The 27,584-nt window shown below is 32.5% G+C and overlaps 3 protein-coding genes across 4 annotated transcripts; all 3 read right to left on the minus strand.

Annotated features, from left to right (window-relative positions):
- Positions 1–7,859: 7,859 nt before the first annotated feature.
- Positions 7,860–12,847, minus strand: LOC120255333. 2 transcript variants are annotated; one of them, XM_039263179.1, is made up of 3 exons: positions 12,575–12,847; positions 11,875–11,951; positions 7,860–10,609 (listed from the first exon to the last, which is right to left on the minus strand). In XM_039263179.1, the coding sequence occupies exon 3, from the start codon at positions 10,551–10,553 to the stop codon at positions 8,133–8,135; it is 2,421 nt and encodes an 806-aa protein (XP_039119113.1). In that variant the 5' UTR covers positions 10,554–10,609; positions 11,875–11,951; positions 12,575–12,847; the 3' UTR covers positions 7,860–8,132. The 2 variants fall into 2 exon arrangements, with proteins under 2 accessions (XP_039119113.1, XP_039119112.1); XM_039263178.1 differs by lacking the exon at positions 11,875–11,951.
- Positions 12,848–14,155: 1,308 nt separating this feature from the next.
- On the minus strand, positions 14,156–16,647 carry LOC120255337. The gene is made up of 6 exons (XM_039263184.1): positions 16,353–16,647; positions 15,639–15,788; positions 15,296–15,554; positions 14,993–15,211; positions 14,768–14,910; positions 14,156–14,682 (listed from the first exon to the last, which is right to left on the minus strand). The coding sequence occupies exons 1-6, from the start codon at positions 16,599–16,601 to the stop codon at positions 14,383–14,385; spliced, it is 1,320 nt and encodes a 439-aa protein (XP_039119118.1). The 5' UTR covers positions 16,602–16,647; the 3' UTR covers positions 14,156–14,382.
- Positions 16,648–19,425: 2,778 nt separating this feature from the next.
- LOC120255336 (cyclic nucleotide-gated ion channel 2-like) lies at positions 19,426–23,042 on the minus strand. Its single transcript, XM_039263183.1, has 6 exons — positions 22,308–23,042; positions 21,018–21,233; positions 20,663–20,910; positions 20,465–20,576; positions 20,061–20,384; positions 19,426–19,990 (listed from the first exon to the last, which is right to left on the minus strand). The coding sequence occupies exons 1-6, from the start codon at positions 22,947–22,949 to the stop codon at positions 19,505–19,507; spliced, it is 2,028 nt and encodes a 675-aa protein (XP_039119117.1). The 5' UTR covers positions 22,950–23,042; the 3' UTR covers positions 19,426–19,504.
- Positions 23,043–27,584: the final 4,542 nt, after the last annotated feature.

The following is a 27,584-nucleotide window of genomic DNA, read 5'->3' on the forward strand; positions in this document are numbered from 1 at the left end:
GTATTTAACATAATAACAATAATTCTAAAAAAAAATTGAAAAAAACAACAGAATCAACATGCTCCAAATGGCAATGAGTTAGGCTCAAATTTCATCAATTGATTTTAACATAATAATTTTTTTTTAAAAGGTTAGACCAAAAACAAAGTTAGGTTCCCATCCCTTCAAGACTCATCAATCCATTTCAATGCAATCTATCATAATAAAATTTTCAAATAAAAAAATTCAAAATCCATGCACCAAATGGAGTTCGAAGGCTTTAGGGGGATAAACTTTATATGTATGTATATGTATGTATATGTGTATATATATATATATATATGTACAAAATCTCATTTGGAAAGGTTTAAATGAGAGTGTAAGGGCTATTGAGTAATTTTATTTTGTTAGTTTAACCAATCTTGAAAGTCCAAATGTTACCATGCTTGATGTTGATGCAAGAGAATTTACTCTCAATATATAAAAAGGATGTTTCTGTAAAATCATATATTTACATATATAATAACATTTGTAAAATAAAATAAACCTTAATCATGTTCTCTCCCCAAACATGAGATTATTAATTAATATTTTTTAATTAATATTAAAGATAATAGCAATAATTATTATAATTTTAAAACTAAATCTTAACCGCCGGCCGTCCCTTCCATCATTCGATGTGCCATCTCCCACGGCAGGGGAACGGATGAGTAGAGGACGTTAGCAGCGGCGTTGAAGAGTCTTGCAGGGATGAAAGCGGTGATCGAGCCGAAGAATCCAACTGCATAACGGAGGGCAAGAAATGAAGGTGCGAGCAAGAGAATTTGCTACGCCATCTCTCACAGCAAGGGGATGGATTCGCTGTACCAACACGTTTACGATGAGGAATGAAGAGAACCAAAGATGGAGAAAGCAAAGAACTTGGGAAAAAAATGTCATTATCTAAGTTTATGGCAGGCAAAATCAACTGTTTATTATCTAAGTTCATGGCGGACAAAGACAACTGTTCAAAAGACAACTGTTCAGTTTTTTTTTATATTGAAAATTTTCGTCTGTATCTTTTTGTCTATTTGCATTATAGTATGCAACCATTAATTGTCAACTTCTTGTATTAATTACTTTCATTACATATATTAATTGAGTATATATGAAAGAATATGCTACCTAATAAACCATTTGAGAATTAATGGTACTTGTGTTTTATATATATATATATATATATATATATTGATGACTATCACAGAGGTTTTGATGATCAAACTATATTTCTATTAAATTTAAAAAAACTCATTTTTATTTCATAACAAAAACTCTCTTTAATTATTTTCATCGCTTTTTCATAGCAAAGCTTTCATCTTGCAATACATCATTAGAAGTGATGAACAACATACTCATTACAAGATCTAAAGATGAAGGTAATGCATTCGATTGACAAAAAAACTCTAGAAATGGTGGTAATATTGATCCAATCATCGCTCATCTCTATCAACTAAATGATCATGATCATCATTAATCTCCAAGTTATCTTCGTAACAATATTCCTTCTCCTTTTTCTCGAAGGAAGAGGTGATGGAGGTGGTGATGGACGTGGTGGAGAAGGCATAGTGAGAAACTCATAGCAAAAAAATTAGTCCGAGCTTTCGATACCTCTAAAGGTGATTGATGACATGTCATAAGCCACCGCTGCTTCTTCCCGGTGTATCAAATGTGCCTAACCAATGTCTTTTTTTAGTAGAAGGGTTTCTAATCTCGCCGCATAACGTCCCCGATGGTCTCCTTCAGACTCCTAAGCACCCTCGCCGATGCTCTACATCGCCTTCTCCGATGACGGGTAAGATGATGCATTGTAAGTCAAGCATGTCCATAGATGTGCAATGTTAATTGTTGCAAGATTGTTTAGTATCTTATCTCTATATAGATAGTTGAATTGAATAATATATATATATATATATATATTGGAGGAAGAATTGAATTAGGGTTCTATAGAGTAATATAGGTGGTGTTGGGATGTCATACGGTGATTACTGTAGATGTCCTTATATTTGTAATCTAAGGCCGTTCTTGGATTATGAATCAATTTTATTTATTATCATTATGAAAAAAAATAGAAAGTTTAATGGGGAATAGGTTCCATACAACAAAAGAATATTAAATTAATAATAATAACATAAATTATTTTCATACAGTTTTTTTCAAACAAAAACCCCAAAACTTAATCAAACAGACTCTAAAATGACATGAAAGGGATTTAAGGGGATTAACTTTATATACGTTGATCTTCTAGATCTTCTTCTTTGGTGACAGTAGCCTTATGCATTGGAAGTCGGTATGTCCATAAATATGTAATGTTAATTATTGCATGATTGTTTTTGTATCTTATCTCTTTATATATAGTTTTTATGCAATCATATATGTATATATATATATATATATAGTTTGGAAAAAAACAATTAAATTAGGGTTTTTGTAGAGTAATGTAGGTGTTGGTCGGTTGCTATATGTAATGTTAATTGTTGTTAGGTTGTTTTGTCTCTTATCTCTCTATATATAGTTATATGCAATCATATATGTATATATATTTATATAGTTTGGAAAAACAATTGAATTAGGGTTTTCTAGAGTAATGTAAGTGTTGTTAGGTTGGAATACAACAGATGTTTCAACACTTTGAAGAACATGGCAAATTATATCTCAACAAAGATTGATGCGATTGTATATCATGTTAGATTTAGCAGAGTGATGTTGGAGTGTTATTTGGGAATATTATCTCGACTTTCTCAAGTTTTTTTGTTTGTTTGTTTGTTTTGGTTGGGATAGCCATTACTACCTCACAAATGTCTATATAGAGAAAGATAGTTGTTTTTGTCTTGTTTTGTCTTTGGTTATTGTTATGTTTTTTTAAATACATTATATATATTATTTTGTCAAAGATTGTGATCATGTTTTTGTTAGATTTTTCTTAAAAGAAGAGTAGATTTGTTTTTATATTTGAATTGATGAATTAGGGTTCTGTAGAGTAATATAGGTGTTGTTGGGATGTCATACGGCAGTCACTATAGACATCTTTATATTTGTAATCTAAGGCCGTTCTTGAATTATGATTCAATTTTATTTATTATCATTATGAAAAAAAATAAGAAAGTTTAATGGGAAATAGGTTCAATACAACAAAATAATATTAAATTTCCCACCCAATTAAACATCTCCAAATGACATGGAAAGGATTTAAGGGGATCAAATGTTAATCATCTAGATCTTCTTCTTTGGTGACAGGGTAGTTTATCTCTTTATATATACTTTTATGCAATCATATATATATATATATATATATATTAGTTTGGAAAAACAATTAAATTAGTGGTTTTTATTAAATTATTCAAGTGGCGTGGATTAGTGTTACGCTCTCAAAAACAATTAAAACCAAAAATTAGAAAAACCAAAAAAATCAGCTATTAATATGATATATATGCATATATAAATATAGGTATGATTTTTGTTTATTTTAATTTTGTTTTCATTTTTTCCAATTTTTTTGTATATATAAATATAGGCATGATTTTTGTCTATTTTTTTATTTTTATTTTCACTTTTTCCCAATTCTTTTTTTCATATATATATGTGTGTGTGTGTGTGTGTTTTGAAGCCGAAGGGGAACATTATTCAAGCGGCGGAATTAGTGGCACGCTTGAGAGCGTAGGGGGCGGAGGAGGTAGCATCATTGAGGGGTAGGGTTAGGGTTCAAAAAAAAAACAATCACTGATAAAACCCTTTCGATTTGATGGTATACTTATCCACGTGGAGTAGAGAAATAGGTGTTGGATAGTGTTCTTAATATTATATTGTTGTCGGTTTTTTTATTGGCCAGTTGACTAACAATAGAGAGTCGGGAAAAAAATGTTTTTTTACTTTTATTTGCAAAACCCTAACATGATTTGGTAGGATAAATCAAAAGCCAAGTAATGGTCGGGTATGCTCACTCACGGGTGTTCATCATAGTATATTGTTGTTGCCTTCTCATTGGCCCATTGACTAACAATGGGGAATCAAGAAGGATATTAAAGTGAGCTAGCAGAGGTATTAATGATAAAGGAAATCAACAAAGACAAACTCTCAAGGAATAGTGATGTTCGATATATATATATGTATATATTATATGCTTTTGATTTGAGAAATGCATGTATATAAAACGTGATGGTATGATGAAGAGATGATGAAGATGGAGGAGATGACAGAAGAGAGAGAGCATTGTTACTCAACTATGGTGAAATAATTATTCCATGTTGTTTTAATTATGCTCTATGCTCTATCTGTCATCATTATCATATTTCTTTCCTTCTCTGTTTCTCATTCTCTCTAACACTCTATCTCCTTCATTTGTTTTTTTAAAGATTTCATTATCTATATATTTCTATTAAATTTAGTATATAGTTCAAACAAATATATTTAAAGATAAATTTGTTATACTTATGATTCAAGTGTTAAGGTAACAATGGTGTAATGCTTTTTTTACATTTTTTTCCTTGTTTTTTTAAGGGAATGTTTTTTTATTTTCGAATTATCAACATAGTTATTCAAATTGTTATTGTTTGATTTGTGTAGAAATGCATTTGAATTAATGCTTTTCGATATCTTTATCCAAAAATTTTAGGCACGTTTTTCTTTTTATGATGTTCGCTATCAGGAGGTGGATTTAGTAAATGTATTTGTTCTTTTTTCCCTTTTGCTAAGATTTGATTTTGATTTTTGATTCTCTCAATAAATTAAATTATTTTGTGTTATTTTTTTTTTTGTTTATATATATATATATATATAAATCCATTTCTAATAATTCAGGTTGGAAGTTTGGAATTGTGGCAATCTTTTTTCTCTAGTTTGTTACAACAATTTTTTTTAAATTATTTAGGTTTAATTTTTTGTTTTATTTATGTATTTTTCTCATATGTTTATTGTTTTTCCTTTGTCTTCTATTTGCTTTCTCAAATTCTTAACGATCATTTTTTTTATTATGTTAGAATGTGAGAGAAGTCTTGTAACTATTTTGAAAAATAAAATAAACCTGAATCATGTTCTCTCCCCAAACATGAGGTTATTAATTAATATTTTTTATTTAATATTAAAGATAATAACAATAATTATTATAATATTAAAACTAAAATCTTAACCTCCGGCCGTCCCTTCCATCATTCGATGCGCCATCTCCCACGGCAGGGGAACGGATGAGTAGAGGACATTAGCAGCGGCGTTGAAGAGTCTTGCAGGGATGAAAGCGGTGATCGAGCCGAAGAATCCAACTACATAACGGAGGGCAGGAAATGAAGGTGCGGGCAAGAGAATTTGCTACGCCATCTCTCACAGCAAGGGGATGGATTAGTTGTACCAACATGTTTACGATGAGGAATGAAGAGAACCAAAAATGGAAAAAGCAAAGAACTTGGAAAAAAAATGTCATTATCTAAGTGTATGGCAGGCAAAATCAACTGTTCAGTTTTTTTTTATAGTGAAAATTTTCGTCTATATCTTTTTGTCTATTTTATATTCTCATGAGTTGTTTTTTTACTAAATTCATTGCACAAATAATATGTGGCAGCATATGAATTTCATGGCCTTTGTTTAGTTTGTTTGTGGTGTTTTCTTTCTCATGATCCCAATAAACCAATATGAACCAATATGAAAATGGCAAATGTCAGCTGCAGAGGGTAATAAGTGATCTTTAGGAAGGAGCCTGATTCAAAAAATCTGAAAGTTATAGATTTTTCTGATTAAATCCCAGCCATCGATTTTGTATTATTGAATACCAAGTTGATATATGATAAACCAATATGAAAGTGCCAAATGTCAGCTGCAAAGAGTCCCGAGTACTATTCATAAAAATTAATATATAGTTATAAATGAAAAACAAAAAATATGGATGCTCGTGTTAGTAGAATAATATAAAATGTTGAGAGTGGAGTGTTTGTCATGCTCACCCAGAAAAAGACACACTTTCTTTAAAGATAAACTAATATGGATGCCCGTGTTTGTGCTACAGGCTTCATCTAATAATACAAATCATTTTTTTTTAAAAAAAATCACTTAACAAAAAATACAAAAAAAAAAACACAAACACCAATATTATTAGATTAATTAAATAAAACAAATAATAATAATAATAATAATATATATATATATATATAAATGAAAAACAACGAAAACAAAATTAAAATAAAAACACAATATATCTAAAAAAAGAATATTAAAATATACAAAATCATGTTTATGTATATATATATATATATACACGTATGAAAAATAATAAAAACAATTAAAACAAAATTAAAAAACAAAAAGATGAAGTATATAATATAATGTTATATATATATATATATATATATATGTATTGAGAGGGATGATAGGTTGGTGTGGGACCCACTCAAGTAAATGAGAGTGTAAGGGCTATTGAGTAATTTCATTTGGTTTGGTTAACCAATCTTGTAAGCCCAAATGTCAATTGGAGAGGCTAGGGAGTACTATTAGTTAAGATTAATATATAGTTATATATATATATATATATAAAGCTTTATTAGTATAAAGTGAATATTTATAAAAATTTTAGTAGTTAAACTTTTCTACAATAAAATCATTTTATAACATGGGTAATATAAATGTGAAAAGAAAATATTATTTTATTCCGCAACAACAAATGAAATTATTAGAATATGATTTAATATATTTTTATGTTGAGCAATATATTAAAGTGACAAAGAATCACATTGTGTTGCATGGAAGAATAAAGTTATAATAATGGATGAAAAATAATAATATATTAAATTAATCCATTGATTATTAATTATATATATTATTTTAATAATAATACTTAATATTTAAAATATTATAAATAACAATCTATTAAACTGATGATGGATATCCAGATAATACTCTATGCCAAAGTCATTTGGTTTAAATAGTTATCGGTACAAAAATAAGTCTTTCGTGTGGCGTGCGGAATGGTGAGGGTTCGATGATGTCGCAACCAACTCACGCGCCATAGAGACAAGCATTTGTCGCTTTTTAAAAAATAAAAATAAAAATAAAAATGAATACATTTTATGTTTAAGACCCGATAGCAATTGATCGAAAGGTAGTCAGCGAGTTGTGTTTTTTTCTCCCCCTAATACATTTGGGTAGTTTATTTATTTATTTTAAAAAAATAAAACAATAATTGATCCAATTTTTGTGAGCAAATAAATAAGTGAAATTGTTTAAACCCAATGTCAAGCATGTTTACCACAGGTTTGTCTGGTTCAGGACTCAGGAGGAGGAAGGACTTGTCAAAAATAGACAACTAGGCCCTACTCATGAATTCAATTCAATCAAAGGAAGTTGGTTCACATGGAAAGTGTCTCTATTGAAGAAATCCTAGGCCAATTAAATCAATAGAGACAATTTTGGCCTTATACACAAAACATGTTTATCATGAAGATACTAATATATCTATATAAAATATAATTATTTAATAGAAATTATGTTAATCAGGATTAAGAGATTGTATTAACTAGGATATGCCAAACAGAAATAAATGAACATGTAAATGGTCCCTCAATCCTTTTGACATTTGGGAATCTTTGAAGGTCCACATTTGACCTATTATTTTATCAACCATGTTTGACTCCAATGAACTTTGGTTGGAAATTTTCAGAGCTTCCAGAGTTTCATAGAAAACAACCATTTCAGATCATTTCAAGCCTGGCATTATATTAAATCTCAGAATACTTGGTCTGTTGACAATCTAGATCATTTTTACTCTGTATGTTTGATCCAATCTTTCTTCAACTTTGTCTGACTTTTAGTTAGTTCTGCATGGAAATTAATAGAGACATCAGTAAATCAAACAGATACCAGAGTTACAGAATCAAAATGTTCTTCATTCAATCCTCAACAAAACATCCAAACAAATGTTCTCCATCATAAATTTACAAAAGAACGGTATTTCAGTATCAAATTAGAAACATAAAACAAAAGAAATCAAAGCCAGGAAAAACAGATTCATGCACACTATAATGTTTTATTCTCTCATTTTGTACACGATAATGCCTTAGATATATATGTACTTATGAAGATTGATGCCTTTCAATTAGGATTTTTATTGATGTAATGGCGAAAAAGAGAAGAAGCACTCAGACTGTAGGTGCAGCTTTGGTATCTTGGAGGGAAATCACGGTTTCGAATGCACCAACCAAGGCTTTCACTTTGCTCTTCCGGCTTTCCACAAGCTTACTTGCAGTTTCTTCGATAACATGATTGAACAAACCTTGAGAATCTTTCTTTCCCTGCTGGTCTTGATGTCTCAACACCACATTTGGAGTTTCAGGAACCTCATTTGTATCTACACCACTAATATTGCTTCTTTTTCTGAAGCTTCTCCTCCCTAATTCTCCTCTGCCGTTTTCATTCTCAGTCACCACTCTTGGTTTTCTGAATCGAAGGCGTCTAGGACCATTGTTCTGAGACTGAGGATCAAGTACTTTGCCTCTGCGGAACTTCAATTTGTGAGGTGGCTGAGCTTCATCATCTGGGTGAACAACACTTTTTTTTCTTGACATCCTTCTCTCCTCAACTTCTTGAGGCTCAACTTCGTTATCACTCTCTGTGTCTTCATCTTCAGAAACTACACTGACTTCAGTATATGTGGATTCAGTGTCTTCATTCTCTTCCTTCTCTTCATTCTCTTCATTCTCTTCTGAAGTATCAGAAGCTGTAGACTGTGATGAAGCTACTGACAAGCTCTGTGATGATGTAGATGATTTGTAACCGGTCGATATTTGAGGCACATCTTCCTCACTTTTGATCTCTGGTTCTGGATCAATAGCATAAATTGTTTTCTCCTTTACCTGATCATTATTATCCTGTGCCGATACCTTCTTTGCATACTTCACAGGTGAGCCAAGCTTCTTATTTCCAAACTTTCTCAGTTTCATGCTTGAAATCCTAGTGACAGCTGGTCTAGGGGATAAAAGGACTCTCGCTGCTTTCAATACTTTCTTATCACCAATGTTTAGGGATAGGGAAGCCCGTGGCTTTTTCAAAACCTTCTTTTCACCAATCTTCGGAGATAGAGAAGCTCTTGGTGTTTTCACTACCTTCTTTTCACCAATCTTGGGTGATAGAGAAGCTCTTGGTGTTTTCAATACCTTCTTATCACCAATCTTTGGGGATAGAGAAGCTCTTGGAAGTTTCAATACTTTCTTTTCAACAGTCTTTGGAAGATCTTGAGTTCTGGATATCTGGCTTGGCTTGCTTCTGCTGCTGTCTGGGCCTCCAGCAGGAGTTAATGGAGATAGAGACTTGGTTGCTGAGGCCTTCGGCTTCAATGAGGCAGAGGCTCTTGCAGATATGTCAGTCTTCTTTAAAGGTGAAGAAGCTTTCAGCTTGAGAACTTCCGCTGTACCAGGTGAAGCAGCATTTCGGCTTTTTTGCTTGATGGTTTTCTGTTGATCAGATGTCATGGTTTTCTTATTGGCCGAAGGGGCCTTTTGCTTGATAATAGTACTACTCTTCCCCAACACATCAGTTTCTTTCTGAGCAATAGCCTTTGCTTTCACAGGCATCTCATTCTTTGGCTTTGGCACTGACCTCAGCTTTGGTGCCTCCCTCTTGTTTAAATCAATTCTTTTTGAACTGCTTCCCTTAATGGATTGCGATGACGATGGTGATGCCTTTGAAGGTTCTCCAGATGGTTTAATGGCCTGATTTCCTGGTGAATCCCGAGACAGTGTGTTAGATAGTGTACCGGTTAATTTGCTGATTGGCATCTCACCTGACATCTCTTCCTGACTGCTTAATGTACTGGCAGCAAATCCTACAATGCCTCCCTGGAGAGGCGATACTGCCTCATGAAGTTCTCCATATAATCCTCCGGATTCATTTGCAATGCCTTCCCAACCAGATGATGGCATTACAATGCTCATAGGTTCCTCGAGCAGAACATCTTCTCGAGTGCTCACTATAAGTTCATTAGTGATGACACTTTTCTCGACAACTGATGGACCAATTGACTCAACGCTCACATGCTCCTCAGACAGTCCTTCAGCTTTATCTGAATATCTACGGTCTGTAGATGAGATACTATTCTGAGAAGACGATAAAAATCCTTCTGATCCATATTCACATACTTGAATGTCCTTGGCAGCTGACAGACCATTGTTCTTCACAACATTTGACTGACCAGAAAGTTCAGTCTCATGTTGAGATGTAGGTTTCAGCTTCTGCACTGGTTTTTTCTTCCTCCCTCCTCGAGGTAGAACTTCCACTTGATTTCGTACCTTCTCTGAGATCTCATTATCACCCGAGGATCTTCGAAAATTGGGACGTCTTGCTTTATCTTCAAATGCATGCTTCCTGCCATACTTACAGTAGTCATGGCAAGAGCCAGAAGAAGCTCTGAGGTAGTGTGGAAGAGGCTTTTCATTGCCGGCTAAAGGAGATGGTAAGCTTCTCGTAATATCTTTCCCAGTTGAATTACTCCTTGCCTCTCTTTTTGGGGTAAGGAAATCCGGGGAATCAGGGATTGTAACAGGCTCTGTTGGTTCTTGATTCATTGACAAAACACAATTCAATGCTGAGTGTTACAGTAAAATCTCCAAGAAGCACAATTCTGCAACCAAACAGGAAACAAACTTGAGGAGAGAGACAGAGATGAGACTGAAATGCTAGGTAATATCATCATGGCTTTCTATATCTTTCTGACATTAAATGAATGTTCATGAAATTGCACATAGTCTTGAGAAAAGTAGTATGAGACACAAATGCAAACTGCAGTTTGAAATTGAAAAAATAGAAAGGAGTAGTGTCAAAATGATATTCAAATAATGAAGTTATGACCTTAACAAGGAAAGAGATATTAAAACCTGCATTAATATCTGCTCAAAGATTGCTAAAAGTTGGAAGAAAACATTGTGCTATCTTGGAAAACATAAATAAATAAGATAATCAGATTCTATAATTGGTCTCCAACTGAAACATAAAACGTAAAGACAAAAACTTCTAATCTACATGGAAATCTGCTAATGTTTAAGAAGGTGAAACTAGCAGTATTATAATTATCAAGTGACAAATGGTTTAACGTTTTACTCAAGACAAGATACAAATTCAACTGTCCTTAAATTCTCCTAATTCTAGAACAGACTTTAAAAATAACAATAAACTAACAATCATCTAACTTTTTTAATATACACATGACAAGCTCATACCACCCACCTCAAAGACTAATTTTCAAATAGTTTCACCAATATAATAATGTCGACAATAGCCAAAGACGTTACATCAAGACTGTTTTCTCTTGATCATTCTGTCCTAATAAAAGTTTCAGCTAAAATCATGTAAAGGAACCCAAAATGATCAAGACATAAAAGATTTGTTGTCTTAATGGCCAAAGGTACCCAAAACCATTATCGTCATAACAACTATTTTTTCCTCTATTTGAAGTTACGAGCAAGATCTTACCAAAAGATAACTTTTGGAATGTTACCAATTATTGAATAATTAAATTAATCAATACCATAGATCAGCAAATCAATGGAGGAACAATTAATGGTAGAAGTTGTAAAAATAGAAACATAACGAAATTGCACAAATTTCTTCGATCATAAATTCCATGAGATAAACCAAAGGAATTTCAGAAACTGATCTATTACTAAGGAGGAGTTTTATTCTACGACAGAAGTAAGATCAGAAAAAGATTTATATCTGTCTCAATCAAAAACCCTAACTAATTAACAGCAATAAACTTAGAGTCATAAGTCAACCTTATGTAATTCTCTTCATAGATCATGTAAGACAAGAAAAGCATTAAACAATAAGCATACACATCATCATCACCTATTTCAATCTACAAGACAACATGGTGTAGAAAACACATACATAATGAAAGAGTTATAATCTTCATTCAAAGGACAGAGATGGTGAAGAAGTATTCTGAAAGATCCATGCTGTAATCTCTAAAAAAAATTGATTAACGCCCAATCAGAATCAAAACAAACAAGAATATAAATCATCATAAAAACTAAATGTTTTAACAAGAATTAAGTAAACCATTGGAAGGCAAAAAGTCATTTCATATGATCTCAACAAAGACCCAAGATTGTAATGTCTTTATCAACCGACAAGAACAAGAAAAACCCCATCAAAGTCATGGTCCAAAATGAATACCAACCAAAACCCTACCAACCTACAACTGCCTCAACAACCACATAAAAAAAACTAAAAATTGATCCTTCAAACCAATAGAATGAATTAAAAAACAATGCTGAAACATCATCAGATTAATCTAGCAAAAACTTCAATAAAAGAAAACATACTCAAGAATTACCCAGAAAAATCATGCTTGTCTCTTATTCAAATCAAAACATCGAAATCCCAATAAAGATCGCATCTTTCCATGAATTCCAATCACAATCTATTCAAATGCAATCAAAAGAAATAACCCACCAAAAATGCAAATCAAACAAACAAGAACAAAACTCAAAACTCCAACTACACATCCATTGATTCCAAAGAAATGCATCAAAGAACTCAAAAGAAAAAGAACAAAGAATTAACAGAAACCCAATAAAGATCGCACCTTTCCACAAAAACTGACCACAAGACGGTGAACAAAAGCTAACCCATGCTATTCAGGCCTGCATCTCCCAAACAGCGAAAGCTATAAAAAAGAAAGCAACCAAGCACTCCTTTAGAGGTCGTGCAAGCAACAAAGGAGGTTTTTTTTGGTGCTCTGGTTGCGTGGTCGGTTGCAGAGACCTCTCCAAGCTAAGCAAAGCAATAAAGGAACGATCTTTGAGAGAGATTGAGAGAGAGAAGCGATTCCCACGCGGCCAACACCAAAACGGCCCCGCTTTTGTTTTACTGGAATTAGAGGGCCCTCTGTTTTCTATGTATGTATTTATCTTTGAGATTTTTCTCAACAGACCCAAAAAACCAACATCTAAAAGTGACCAAATAGTCATCTTGCTGACTTGGCATTGCTTTATTGGTTCATTGCTCTTCTCTATAGAAAATGTAAGCCAATTGATGGTGAAAAATTTGATAAAATTTAGTGGCCATTGGAGTTACTTAATTGAACTCATTTAAAACTAATTGTATTGAATAATTAACTATTAGGAGTTACTTTGGGTTTCATTAGGAAAAATTAATTTTTTTTTTTTAATTAACTTGTGAATAATACAAGACAGAGATCTCAATTTTTTTTTCCATTATTGACTATTATACCATTACTTTGATTTAGCATCAAGACAGGAATATTTAATTATAAAATGTTAGTTGGAAGCACAAGTTTTTAATTAATTAAAGTGTTCTAATTATAATATAGTGGACTTTCATTCTTACACTAGTGAGATTAAGATGGATCACTAAACTAAAACATCTATGAATTGCTTAATCAATAAGATCTAAATGATGATAACTTTAACATTGGATAGTGTTTTATCTTTTTTAAGTATCCAAGGTTCTTTAAGCCTCATCTTCATCATTTGGGTCATTAGGTACATACATCAATGAAGTATTCAAGTAGTTCATGCCTCCCATGAACTTCTTTAGACTTTGAATCATGAGAAGTAGTAGAAGAACAATTATATATATATATATATATATATTCAAAGTTCATTTATTCAACTACTTAAAAAATGTTATATTACTATATTTATATATGTATGTATGTATTAAAAGATGATGAAGAAGGTGAGCCATCAACCAATAAAAATGGTGTCAATATCTTCAACAATAATGAAAACTTCAATTTTTTTTTAATTATTTCCGTTGTCTTCAAGCTCAAGGAAGTCTTGTGGAAATATCATTTTATGGAAATATTATATATATATATATAATAAATAAACAAATTTACAGAGCATGAGGAGCTGGTACTTAGGTCCACACTTCAATCAAACATTGAAAAACATGAATGGAAACAGTGATAAAAAGAAGAAGAACAAAACAAGCAACCAAAAAAAGGTGGCAGAGGAATTAAATCATTTGATTGATTCAACAACTGACAATGTCATGTGCCTGAAATTTTAGGTTTGTAACTGTTTGTGTTTCTGTTTGTTACTGTGTTTTGATTAACAAAGTACATTACAATCCAAACACACCATGAAATTTTGCAGAAACATAACTTCAATCATGTTCTCATGTAGTTCTTTCTTGTGACTGAATTTACAATGCAAAACAGTTTTGTAACTATTTTTCGTATTTTCTGTTCATGAATATTTACAATTTTTCAAGCAAAAACAAAACTGAAACCAAATCCAAAATTATATAGATCATCTTTGCTTCACTTTGTAAAGTATGTGCAGCATAACAGTTATTCAGATGATCTTGTATTTTTTACCGACTTCCTAAATTGATGATATATTTACATGAGCAGTTTTCGTATTTTCACCGTTTTCTCCCTGACACTGTCTTTTTCACTACACCAGCTGAAACCAAGAATTCATCAAGTGATGACAATGTCTTCATATCATCTGGAGGGAAGTAACTTGCTGCTTTTCCCATTAGCGAAGCGAAAAGTAGAGATAAAGAAGGCCTTGTGATGTATTGCTCGCCTAAGAGCTCGTCGAGGAAACCAAATGCAGCTAAGAATTCCGATCTGCTTGCATTGATTGGAGCTGCAAAGTGTGCAGGAATTATTCTCTTGAAACGCCAATCGCTCGTAATTCTATCGATCCAATCTTGAACCTGACATTTGTTTTCAAGCTTGTCATTTTATAGATGAAGTATGAGAAGATATGATACATTTTGGTGATTTTTTTTCAATGCTAACCTTTTCAGGAACTTTGCTGAAAACTAATGTCTTCACAATTGGGGAAACAATCAATTTCTGCGACATTTGAGCAAAACTAGCAGTGGGTTCCAAAAGATTTGAAGGGCCTAAAAACAGGATTTGAAGAACCATTCTCTCCCACCCTGTTAACAATTTCTATTTGGTTCATTTAAAATCAAAACTAAATTTGAACACTAGACTGATGTATCGAATAAAATAACTCACCTTTTTGTCGGTTTGACTTATTGTCAACCACTGGTTCTTCAGGTACCTCCTTTCCTTTACTGAGGAGCTTCACTGCTAAACCATTCTTCGCCGAAGCTAGTAAAGATTCTTTACTAATGCACTCCGGCGGTTGCCTTGGAACAAAAATCACGGCATCGGTTACCATCAATGTTTGTGACCGCTTGTGATAAAATGCAACCTCTACATATGGTCCAATTCCTGCATAATACAACTAATGAATTGCTAAACAAAATGCAGAAATTTTGTGAAGATTAAAATGTTGAGAGATAAGCATGATTTTACCAACTTCTGGTGCACTAAGAACCTTTTGTTCGATCTCATCAAACCACGGGGTTGATTCATCCTCATCAACCAAAGCTTTGGCGCGAAAGATACCAAAGAACTCGAGCGGTAAATTTATCGGCCAACTCCACTGCCTCTGAGCAACCCAGATTTGTGCTTTGGGAAACTTTCTTGAAAAAGGCCCAACAAAGATCTTATGTTCATATGCAAAGGTTGGTAGGACAATGTACTCAACAGGAGCATTCAGTTCTTTCACAAGCTGATCGAAAATTTGATTTTAATAGCTTTACATTTGAATGAACTAAAGAATCAAATAGAGATTCAAGAATCTTGAATGCAAAACCTGAATGCATTCCTTTGTTGGAGCAATTGGTGCATGAACCCATAAACCTCCGGATTTCAGCTTTATTACTGTCATTCTGATATTTGTGGAAACACTGCTAAATCCCAATGCTTGTTCTTGTTCAAAGAGCCATATGCTATTTTTCACAACCTTAAAAAGACATCAGATAGAAAAATGAAAGAAGAAAAAACATTTTATTACATGTTCATTCATGGAATAACCTCAATTAAAAGCTCCAAATGAGCACAATTGCATCCTTTTCAGTTAAAGATGATTTGTTCATGAATGCCACCGTTAAATAAAGTAGGGTTACAGAACTACAAACTAAATTAGCAATCAAAGGAACAAATTAATAGGAGAAGAAAATGTAGGAAATTTGATATTAGAACTCATTGAAAAAGCTTCAATTAAAAGTTTAACATGAGCAAAAAATTTCATCTTTTTCAGTGAAAAATAGCTGTTCATGAGTGCCACTCCCAAATAAATTAGGGTTACAGAACTACAACCTAAATAAGCAATCAAAGGAACAAAGAAGAGAAGCAAATGAAGGAATTTGATATTAGAACTAATAAGAGTTTCAAATGAGCAAAACTGCATCTTTTCATTGAAGAATCAGTTGTTCATGAGTGCCACTCCAAAAGAAATAAGGATTACAAAATTTTTGATAAAAAAGAAGCTAAATTAGCAATCAAAGGAACATAAACTAAAGCTCACCTCAGTCCTTATAGTGATTCTATTGAGGAATGGACCAAGAGGGAATGGAAAACCAGTGAAGTTAAGGTAAAACCTCTCACTGCCACCTTTACTACTGCTTTTACTTCCTGATGCCACCACCAAACTGTTGAAATTTCTCTTTTTTCTCTCTGATACCTGCTCAAAATTGAATCTTTTTGAGAAACCATCACAGATTAAAGATTTCTGAAGAGGTCCTGGCTTTGGAAGAGCAGCAATAGCTGCCACCATTTTCTCTTCTCTCTTACTACCTCACACACACACACACAAACACACAGACTCACAGTCTCATACTTGAGTATTTGTATATGGTATGAAGCAATGGATGGTTGGTTTGTTGCCACGTAGAGCAACTCATGGTGCTGTGATTGGAGCTTCAAACTTGCAAACTCTTGGTTTGTGGATGAAAAAAAAGATAGAAAATGGAGAAAAATAGAAGAAAGTTCTGGCCTTTTTCACTAGAGATTCTAACCAGAGTGTTATTTTTTACTGCATGAATGATTAATTGGTGAGAAATTGGCTTAATCTTTGACAATGATTCAATAAGAATTGAACTGAAACTAATGGCATTGTTGTTTTTGTTCAATTCCAAAGAATAATTCTTGAGGAAACGGAGCAGTCTCTATGATTTATTCAAGATGATCATGCTTATTATTATTTTTTTTTGGGGAAAAGGAGCGGGGCGAATCCACTAGAGACCCAGGGACGTGCACAAGTCTCGGTGGAACAAGTGGAGACTGAGCCACGCTCACGTGGGTGTTGAAACCACCCGTACACAATCACTATTCACAACTCCCAGAAATGTACTTTCAGCCGAGAATCGAACTCTCACCACTCGGTGAGAGTCCTATTGGTGACCCGTAAATCAATAGACCCGAAGGTCGTTGGGATGATCATGCTTATTATTATCCTTTAAAATAAATGAATAAGAGTAAGACATTGCATCTCTCATGACAAACATGAAAATTTCTCAAGGTTAGAGTTCAACCAACCCACCCATTTGAGTAGCCATGGATATTTAGGATTGCACTTGGAACATTCAATTGATATATATGTACTTGCAGCATTAAACCTGAAAAAGTGGAATGAAGAGTGATTTCATGAATTTTATTAAAGAGAGAACAGAGTAAGAATAATTAGAGATATATATTCAATGTAAAGAGAAGGATCACTAGACAATGGTTGAAAGAATTCCTGTGAATGAACTTCTTGTTGATTGTTAGGAGCATCAGTATTATCAACAGCATAAAAATCATTTCTCCATGGTGGCTGTAGAGGATTCCCTGAAGTAAATTCTTCTAGTTTTTGGGAAAAAAAGTGGATAAACTACAACTTTAGTAAAAGAAGAAGATGATACATGACAGCAACTTGTGTCCAAAAAAGATTAACATTTTTAATTGGTTGGTCTGGAAAAATAAGATTTTGACAATGGAAAACCTGGAAATAAGACGATGCAACAAACTCTCGACATCAACTTGTGTCATGTGCTATGCGGATGCAGAATCTGTGGATCACCTATTCCTTCAGTGTTCTGTAGCTAGGGAAGTGTAGGGCTACTTTTGCAGGCTGCTGGGCATTCCGGAACCCCAGAGTTCAATGAATGGTGTGTGGCGGGAGTGGAGGAGTTCTGTGAGGCCCAACAATAGGGTAGCCGTGGATTTAGTGGTCAAGGCGTTAGTCTAGAATATTTGGATTGCACGCAACGATAGAATTTTCAATGATAAAATTTTGCCTGCTATTTGCATTCTGCTATGTATTAATCGTATGTTCCTGTCGTGGTTCGATGCTCTTGCAGATGGCGCTAAGGCGAGATTAGAAGATACCATGGCTACCGTCAGACGCAGCCTAGAGTTCCTTGAGTCGAGGAGGCAGAGGGACAGGGGGGATAGTAAGGCCGAGGAGGCACTAGATCGGAGCACGGAGTAGTCCTTTTGTCTATCAGTATTGGAGGATGATCCTTCATCTTCGTGGGGTGTCTGTTTTATTTCTCTTGTATCACTTCTTGTGGTATGAGTGGGTTTTGTTCGTCAAGTTTTCTGGTTGGTGCTATGTACGTTGTTTTATTAATAGAAGTGATTTATCCACCTTTTCATGATACATGACAAACAAATACACAAAGGAGTACAAACATTACAAAAAAAAAACAGTCTGAGGCTCTTACCAGTAGTGAGACACTCTAAATAAGAAGAAGAAAGAAAAAAAGAAGATAAGAAAGAGGAAAAAAAAAAAAGACAGCTGACTTGACGGTAGCCGGCGAAACTACGTCTACAATCACAGTCATGTTCATTAAATAATAATAATAATAATATAGAAATTTTCAGCTATTTTTATCAAGAAATACATAAGTTAGACTAAAATTCCTAATTTAATAGCCGAATAGTAAAGCATTTGATTTCATGCAATGCAAAGTCAATTAATCAAAAATTCAATATTTGACTTTATGCGAAAGATTAAAGGTTTAACACTCATAATTACATTGTTGAAATGTATAATAAAAAATAATGTGAGATGAATTATTCTCATTGTTAAAAAAAATAGCTCTACGATTTTTCCACATGTTAACAACTATTTATGAACAATTTTAAAAATAAAATAAAATGAAAAAGAATTTGATTTCTTAATTGAAGAAGCTCAACTTTATATTTAAAATGTAAAATCTTTCCCTAATCACTGATGCTAATAAAAAACAGAACTTCTCTTTTCATATCTTCATATCCAAGTAATTATTTAAAAAGATACAGAGCTATATTTAACCATACATGAAAATATGCATCCTGTAATTGAAACTTGTGAAGATATGTAAATCTATAATAGATCATTCTATTCTATATATTGAAAACCTTTTTTGCATTCTTTAGAAATGTCTAAATCTTGAAATATCCTTCTTGCCTACTTGAGAGGACATAAAAGACATTGAGAAAATCTTAAAATAGATGAAAATTTTGGTGTTTTCATTAGAGATTCTAATTAGATTTTTAAAAAAAAAAAAATTTAACTGCATAAATGATTAATTGGAAGGAATTTGGTGCAATGTTTGTCACTGATTCAATAAGAATTGAACTGTAAGTAATGGCATTGCTATTTTATTGAATTCCAAAGAATAATTCTTAAAGAAATAGATAAGCAATCATGATCTATTCAAGATGATCATGAGGTTTGAAAGACATGAACATCGCTGCGTAAAGACGAAGACGTCGTTCTTCATCGCTTCCTTGCATTGCTTGAACAACAACATTGTTACTTGTCGATCTGTATTTCCGCCAAGCAAGCTGTACCGTTACTGCTGCCCATGTTCTCCAGTTTGATGAGTAGTATCTCGCCGTTCTTTTTAGTCTCTCATTAGCAAATTTGTACCGAAAATGTTCAGTAATGTACTTGAGATCATTTGCGTCTAAGGCAAAGGCTTCTGTAGGCTCAATGGACTCAAATGTTGCAGATGAAGCTGGCATTCGATCGATAAATGGACGGCGAAGACACCAAGAAAGTAATTCATCACCGAGGAAATTCCCGGGCCCTAACATACACGTTGCAACCATGCCTTTGCTCAATTTCTGACTACTCTTCAAGCTACCTCTCATAACAAACACCATTCTCTGCACTGGATCACCTTCTCTAATTACCTGCAATCAAATTCTCGATCGATTAGATCGTAATTCAGTACTGAAACAATGCTTATATATATATACACACCTTTTCGCCTTTAGAGAACACTAGAGGTTTGACTCTGTCACAAATGTTGTCAAGGATCAGATCATCCAAATTATGGAACAATGGCACTTGTTTAATGAGGTCTAGGCAGAGATGCCGCTTTATATCTCGACGGAGACCTTCTGGTAAATCTTTAATGATTTGCATCTCATCCTCTCCTCTCATTGCTGCCCACCGTTGTCGTTCAAACTGTCGAACTCTGTGTCTCAACCGTGACGGTAATTGTCTTCGTTTCATCCACCATTCCATATCTCGACACCGTAATTGCATTTTTCGTTTCCTCGCCATTACAGCATGCAAGAACACCTATACAAACATGTTTGCATTCATGAAAATAATTCTAGGAAATCAAAACAAGAACCATGGTTCATAAATTAATTAATTACCTGTATGTTTCCGATGAGCAAAGTGAAGAGCATTAATCCACTCAATACTATGATTATACTGAATATCACTTCAAGCCAGTGACTAGTAGGCTCAAGATCATTGCCAAAAGTGCTGCATCATTAGATAAAATTAAGAAATCTTTTTAATTATCCAGAGATAAAAAAAAATTCATCAATGTTTACGAACTTTTCTTTCACCTGAGAGTCATAAGGCCCCAGAATATTGGATAGAGGACTTTAACAGCAAGTGAATTGCTTGAAATTACAGGAAGAGCACCATCATAAATTCCATAATTAAATGGTCCATCCTTATTCATGCACGTTGAAGTCTTTTGGTGGGCATCACATGAAAAGAAATCACAGTTTCTGTTGTTCGTATCACACTGAAGTTGAAGGCATGACGCGACACGCTGAATTGCGAGAACATACCAGCAACCACCAGCTACCTGAGTATCAATCAGCAGAAAAGATTAACATACAAGTGATCAAATTGAAATGCATTAAATTGAGTTGAATTGAATTTTACTTTAGAATGTTATAAAGGATGAATTACATGTGAAGCAATGAAATAGGCGACAAGGTTGAGGCCAAAGCCCCACCAAATTGTGCCAAAAATGTAGCCAGTCACTTTCTGCATTCTTTTCATCACACAGATGCTGTGGTAGATCTTTGGCAGGAATTGGAACAAGAACATTAGCAGTAACATTGTTATTATTAGCTTGATTTCTTGATTTCTGATCAAATTTGGCAAGACCAAATAGAACACCACCTGTACATTTCATTCAATTAATGCAGAATTAGAGGAAAGAAAGGAAAGAAAAAGAAAACTAGGAACATGTGCATTGTTTGATTAACAAGTATAGCAAAGCATCAATTGTTGTTTGTGAATGAAATTTGTACCAACCCTGAAGAATACAAAACAGGGTCCATGAGTTAGTTCACTTGTCAGTGTCATGCATGATAATACATGCAGAACTTTATTGGCTCTATTGAGTTCATTTTTAGCTAATTGTTTGCAAGGATTCAAGAAGAAGACCCTGTAAATGTTGCCATGTAAAACGGAAATTGAACTGGACTTTGCCTTGTTTTGCTTGATTGTTAATTCACTGTGAGAATCACACAAGCATATGACTTTGATTGCAAAGATTGGGGGGCCCATTGTTTTGAGAGACGTTTGTTTCTATATGTTTCTGCTTTTTAGTTTTTTTTGTAAAAAGGTTTTTCAATCTTTTTAGCACCACAAACACAGTATTCAAAAAGTGAAAAGCAATGGCTGCAAATGATTTTAGAATTTCACAAGCATGAATACCAAGAGATAGAGATGGATTTGAATGACAAGTATGGGACCAAGTTATGATTCAAAACAGACAAAGACTGAGTCTAGATTGTCTTATCTTTTGTGAATCATGGCACAAGAAGAAGAACAAGTTGAACAAGAATTGCTCCAAATGATGTACATATGTAAATAAAAACAGAGCATTCATATATAGAGAGAGAGAGATAGTGACAGAGATAGAGATAAGAATAGAGACAGACAACCACACAGACACGCTAACTGAGAGCAAGAACAACAATAGCAACAAGTGAAGTATAAATGTACATGAAAACAAAACACCAAAACATATCATATAAATTGATAGATCCATAGAGATAGATCTCTTGAATATAACTAGGGAAGAAGAAGAACAAACAATGGTTATACATAATGAAATATATTTAAATATGAGAACAGAGCATGAATAGAAATGAAGACAAAGCACAACAATGGCTGCAAATAAAATACTCCAAATGAAGTGCATGTATATATATATATAGAGATAAACAAAGAGAGAAAGAGACATACTTGAGGAACAGGAAGGATGACGAAGATATCAAACCAGAAGCCTTTAATGGAACGAAGATAATGCAAGGCAATAGTGCGAGCATCCCAAACAAGCTTGCCACAACCAACAACAAGAGATTCCCTGGAAACATAAGCAACTCTAAACTGTAACCAAACATGCAAAACATGCAAAGCATCAACACAAGTCCTCAACGCTGTAACAACGCCGGCTAACTTAGCGTCCAGTTGCAAGCATGGAGTGCCATCACGGCCAATGGAGAGGGAGTAGAAGAAGAGAGGGTCAATGGCGAGAGCTAGAGCTCGGGTAAGGAGGAAAGCGCGGTTCCAGCTCTTGACGCGCTTGCTTCGAGGGTCGAGGACGGAGCCGAAGAGAGAGGAAGGGGTGAGGGTGAGTGGGGGATTGGAGTTGGAGGAGTTGTGGATGGGGAGAAGAGAGGAGCCGGCGTTGGCTTGCCATTGTGGAGTGTGGGAATGGTCACAAGTGGTGGAGTGGAAGGAAGGGACTCCTGGTTGAGTGCAGGCGTAGCACTCTATAGTGGCGTCGTCAGTGGTGGTGGTGGTGGTGGTGGTTGGGAGTGGGCGGCGGCGGAGGAAGAAGGAGAAGAGGTTGAAGAAAGAGAGAAGTTTAGAGATGGAGAACATTGTCTTCCATGGAGGAGAAGAAGAAGAGCTCTAGAGAGAAAAAGAGGAGCTTTGGAGAAGAACCATGGAGGAGAAGAAGAAGAGCTCTAGAGAGAAAAAGAGGAGCTTTGGAGAAGAAGAAGAAGAAGAAGAAGAAGAAGAGAAGGGAGATGGCACGTGGCATGATGGAGCACATGAAGAGTTTTGTAGGAGTGGAAGAAGGACAAATAAAAATTAAAAATTAAAAATTAAAAAAAATGGAATTATTTATTTGTTTATTTAATAGATTTTTTTTATTAATTAATGTAAAAAAAAAAAGTAAGTATAGTATTTGACTATTTGTATGTGAAATTAGAAATTTTTGATGATTTTGTTTGAAAAATGTAAAATTTAACCACCATTGCATTATGATTGTTGAGTTTTTTTTTTTAATAAAATGGATAAATTGTTATTTATATTATTTATTATGAGTGAGTGATTCAAGTCCGGACCTCTGGCATGCAATATTGTTGGTATTTCATTTCTTTTTTTTTGTCAAAGATTAGTGTTTGAATATTTATTCATAATTAAAAATAATAATAATAATAATTGGTAGTTTTGGTTTTATATTAAAAAAAATTGTTTTTTATAAAATTTGTATAAAATTAATAAAATGCATAAAATAAAAATTGAAAAGAAATTAAGAGTTTTCACTGAAGGGGATACTTTTTTCCGCTCTAAGAATTATATTTTATGTTCATTTTTAATGATAAAACCTAAAAAAAAGTTTAAAAAATGGACAAAATTATGAGAAAATTTTTATGATCTTTCCAAATTTTAAATATTTATTTGATTGAAAAATAAACCTATTGTGTCTTTAAGACCTGTAAAAATTAAAAAAAAAAAAAAAATACACTTTCACAGCTATCATTTAAAAATAAACAAAACAATATAACAGCTATTGAGCAAGAATATTTGGTAAATCAAATATTACCTTATTCAATGTATTATTACTACTTATTTTTAAAGAACTAGTGATAAATTTTATATGAGAGTTAATAAGTAAAATATTTCACACATTAGCTAAATAAATATTTGACTAAAACCACACGCATAATATATATATATATATATATTATACAAGTAGTTTATCCATGTATACTACTACAACATAAAAAGAATCAATTCAAATCAAATAAATAATGCATTGTATATTCAGAGGGAATGACACAATAATGATATAAAACATATAAATGGTTGGTATTATTCCTTACAAAATCTCTTTGTTCCTTCATAAAGTACATAGTATTAGATTCTCTAATACGTGCGGACAAATTAAAGCCAATGATTCACCATAAATTAGAACATAATTATGGAATTATAATTTAATAAATAATATTAGAGAAATTATTGGATGGTACGGAGGAATGAGTCACAGTGTGAGTGAGTTTTATTTTTTATTTGTTACTTTCCTTTTTTTTTTTTAATATTTTAATAATGGGTTGGTGGTGGTTTTGTAAGGTAGGTCCGACCCGATAAGGAGCAGAGTGGGGTCCTATCGGGTTTGGATCCGTTTGGCACATGTGGAACTCTGTAAGATGCTGCCACGTTGCACGACACGTGGCAATGCTGACACGTTTGTGGGGCCCCAAAAGGACATCAGTGCCTTCTCACACGGCTCTCTCCTTTGGTAGGTACAAAATATATTTATATATATATAAGCCCCTTGAAATTTTTATATGTATATAAATTTTTTTATATATATATATATATATAAGCCCCTTGAAATTTTTAATATTGAGAATAGATAGCTATCTTATTTTGAAATTTTAAACTTTCACACTTATTATTTTAAATTTGAAATTTCTTTTGCCAAATTATTTTTATATACGAATTTTTTATAATATTTTTTAGTTAAAGAAGAAAACTATATTAGATCTAGCTTAAAATTGGGGAGCTATATGTAAGTACAACATTTATTTATTTGTAACTATGGAAGAGTTTGGCAGCTATATGTAAAAGAAAAATATTAAAAAATTAAATATATATATATATAATTCTAAAAAGTATTGGCTTGTTGTTTAAATTTTTAAAGCACACAATACAAAGAATGCCAAGTTAGAAGAATTGATCTTAACAATTAGAAGAAAAAAATTAAATTTTTCTGGGTACCAACACTCATGCCCTAAATGGACTATCTATTAGTACATGCCATGATTATACTTCCAGTCTTGAGGAGTCATATAAAAACATGTAACATTGTCGATTGTGCTAGGTAGTGTTTTTTCTTTCTTTTTTGTAGGGTTGATCCTTTTTATTCGTTATTAATGAACTCTTTTTATTTTTTTATTATTTATATCTCTTCACTGTAACAATTTCTCTTATTTTGTATTTTAAAATACTATAATTTAATTAAAATCATCAACAATACGATATATTTCAATATGGTTAGAAAAGGACATATTGAATATAATAATTTTAATAATTTCTCTTATATATATATATATATATATAGCTAGAAAATTAATTATGGGAGAGTTGGGTGACACTCTCCATCACAAAATGAATAACTCTTAATTTGAACATTAAAATTGAAGTTTTGTCCACTTAGGTCCAAAATTAAACATTCATAAACACATATCACAAGTTTGATTTTTAGGAAAAATTTTAATCTTTTATTAATTAAATCTTATTGTTGGATTTCACTAATAATTCTCTCTCAAACACAAGTAAAGATTTTATTTATTATTCAAACGTGAATATATAATAAGAAATCTAAAAAAAAAAATAACAAGTGATCAACAAGGACAATACTACACAAGCAAAAGAAACAGGGACATCACATGTGTTCCTCACTTAAATTTCCTTTTCTTTGGGAAAGATTATTATGCAAATGTTTGTGTATATATTAAAATCACAATGGAAAAAGAAAAGAACAAAATTAGATGTTATTCATGCATTGAATATACTGATTTGGGTAAAATTGAGCATGAAGAGATGCATTATTCAGTTATGGGACCCTCTGAATGCAATCTTGTCTAGAAAAGAAATTTCAGAGAAAAAGAGTTGGAGTTGTGTGAGAGTGCATCATGCATGTGGTTCTCAGAGAATTATGGAAAGAAGACAAGTGTATTTATTATGTGGTCCTCTCCATATGTCTCAAACTCAGTTAGGGACAACTCCTTCTTCCATTTCTTTAATTATTTATTACCATTATTATTCTTCAATAAAAGACCTTGGTATTTCTAGTAAATTCCTATTCTCTAATATCAACAAGAGTTTTTGGTTATATATTTTTTATAATATCATATCAAATCATATATGTGTGTATATGGATAAATCATTGGGTGTCTTTAGAGATTACATGTTAAAAACACTCTCCCAAATAGTTCAATACTAAATTGAAAATTGAACCATTTGAAGCTGAATCTCTTATTTTCATCAAATACAGTATTTCTCAAAATTTTATATTTATCAAAGAAAAAATCATTAAACTAACTCACTACAAAATATTTGGGGTTGGGTTATTTGTGTGTGTATATATATATATATATATATAGCATATTATTGTGAATATATTATTAGTTAGTTCAAATTTAACCCCAATTGATTTCTAATATAATAACAAAAAATATAAAAACTTTTGATATCATATTAGAAATAAAACCATCACAATGGCCAAACAATTAAAACATTTGACTCTCATTTAGAGATCGAAAGTTTATTTTATTTTTCAATACATGATTGAGATATAAATAAGATGTATGTGTGGTGGTTTGTCCATATTATTAAAAAATTAATAAATATAATATAAATAAAAATATAAAATAGGTTAATATAAAAAGAAAACCAAAAAAAAAATAAAATGATATAAAGCCACCTACCACCTATCACCTATCACCTATATGTTGAGTTCAGTTAACATTCTATGTGCTCGTTTAATATTAAAATCAACAGTTGAAACATCTAAAATTAAATCTTTTATTTTTCATTAAATACGGCTTTCCACAAAATTTTATTTGTATAAAAAAATGTATTAAACTAACTCGCCCCAAGCAATTTGGTGTTGGGCTATTTTGATATATATCATTGCAAATACATTTGGGGTTGGGCTATATATCATATTATTGCAAATACACAAACATGTTGGTTCATATATATTTCACCCAATTTGTTTCTAATGTAATAACAAAAAATAGGATAACCTTAATATCGTATTAGGAATAAAAATATAAACACTGTCGCAATGACAGAGTAATTAAAGCATTTTATTTTCATTCAGAGATCAAAAGTTTGATTTTCTCTCTATTCATAGTTGAAGCGTTAATAAGTATTTGTGTGCGGCGGTTTGTTCATATTAATTAAAAAATAAAAAATAAAAAATATAAACTATAAATTAGGTTAATATAGAAGAAAAACAAAAATTAAGCGGATATAAAGTCACCCATATTTATCACCTAATTAGAAGACATGATAAAGTAATATTATGAATATTTATGTAGCATAAATAATAATTATTTTTTTTCATGTATCATGTCCACATTAGAGTAGGCTTGAGATTGAGAGATAAACTCTCTCTCCTCATAGTTTTTTGAATAAAAATGAATAAAAAGAATATTTTAAATTATAAATGAAATTTAGTTAAGTGGAGTTTTCATGATGCAGATCACATTCATA

Source organism: Dioscorea cayenensis, unplaced genomic scaffold (assembly GCF_009730915.1).
Source record: "Dioscorea cayenensis subsp. rotundata cultivar TDr96_F1 unplaced genomic scaffold, TDr96_F1_v2_PseudoChromosome.rev07_lg8_w22 25.fasta BLBR01000946.1, whole genome shotgun sequence".
In the NCBI taxonomy this organism is placed as follows: Eukaryota; Viridiplantae; Streptophyta; class Magnoliopsida; order Dioscoreales; family Dioscoreaceae; genus Dioscorea; species Dioscorea cayenensis.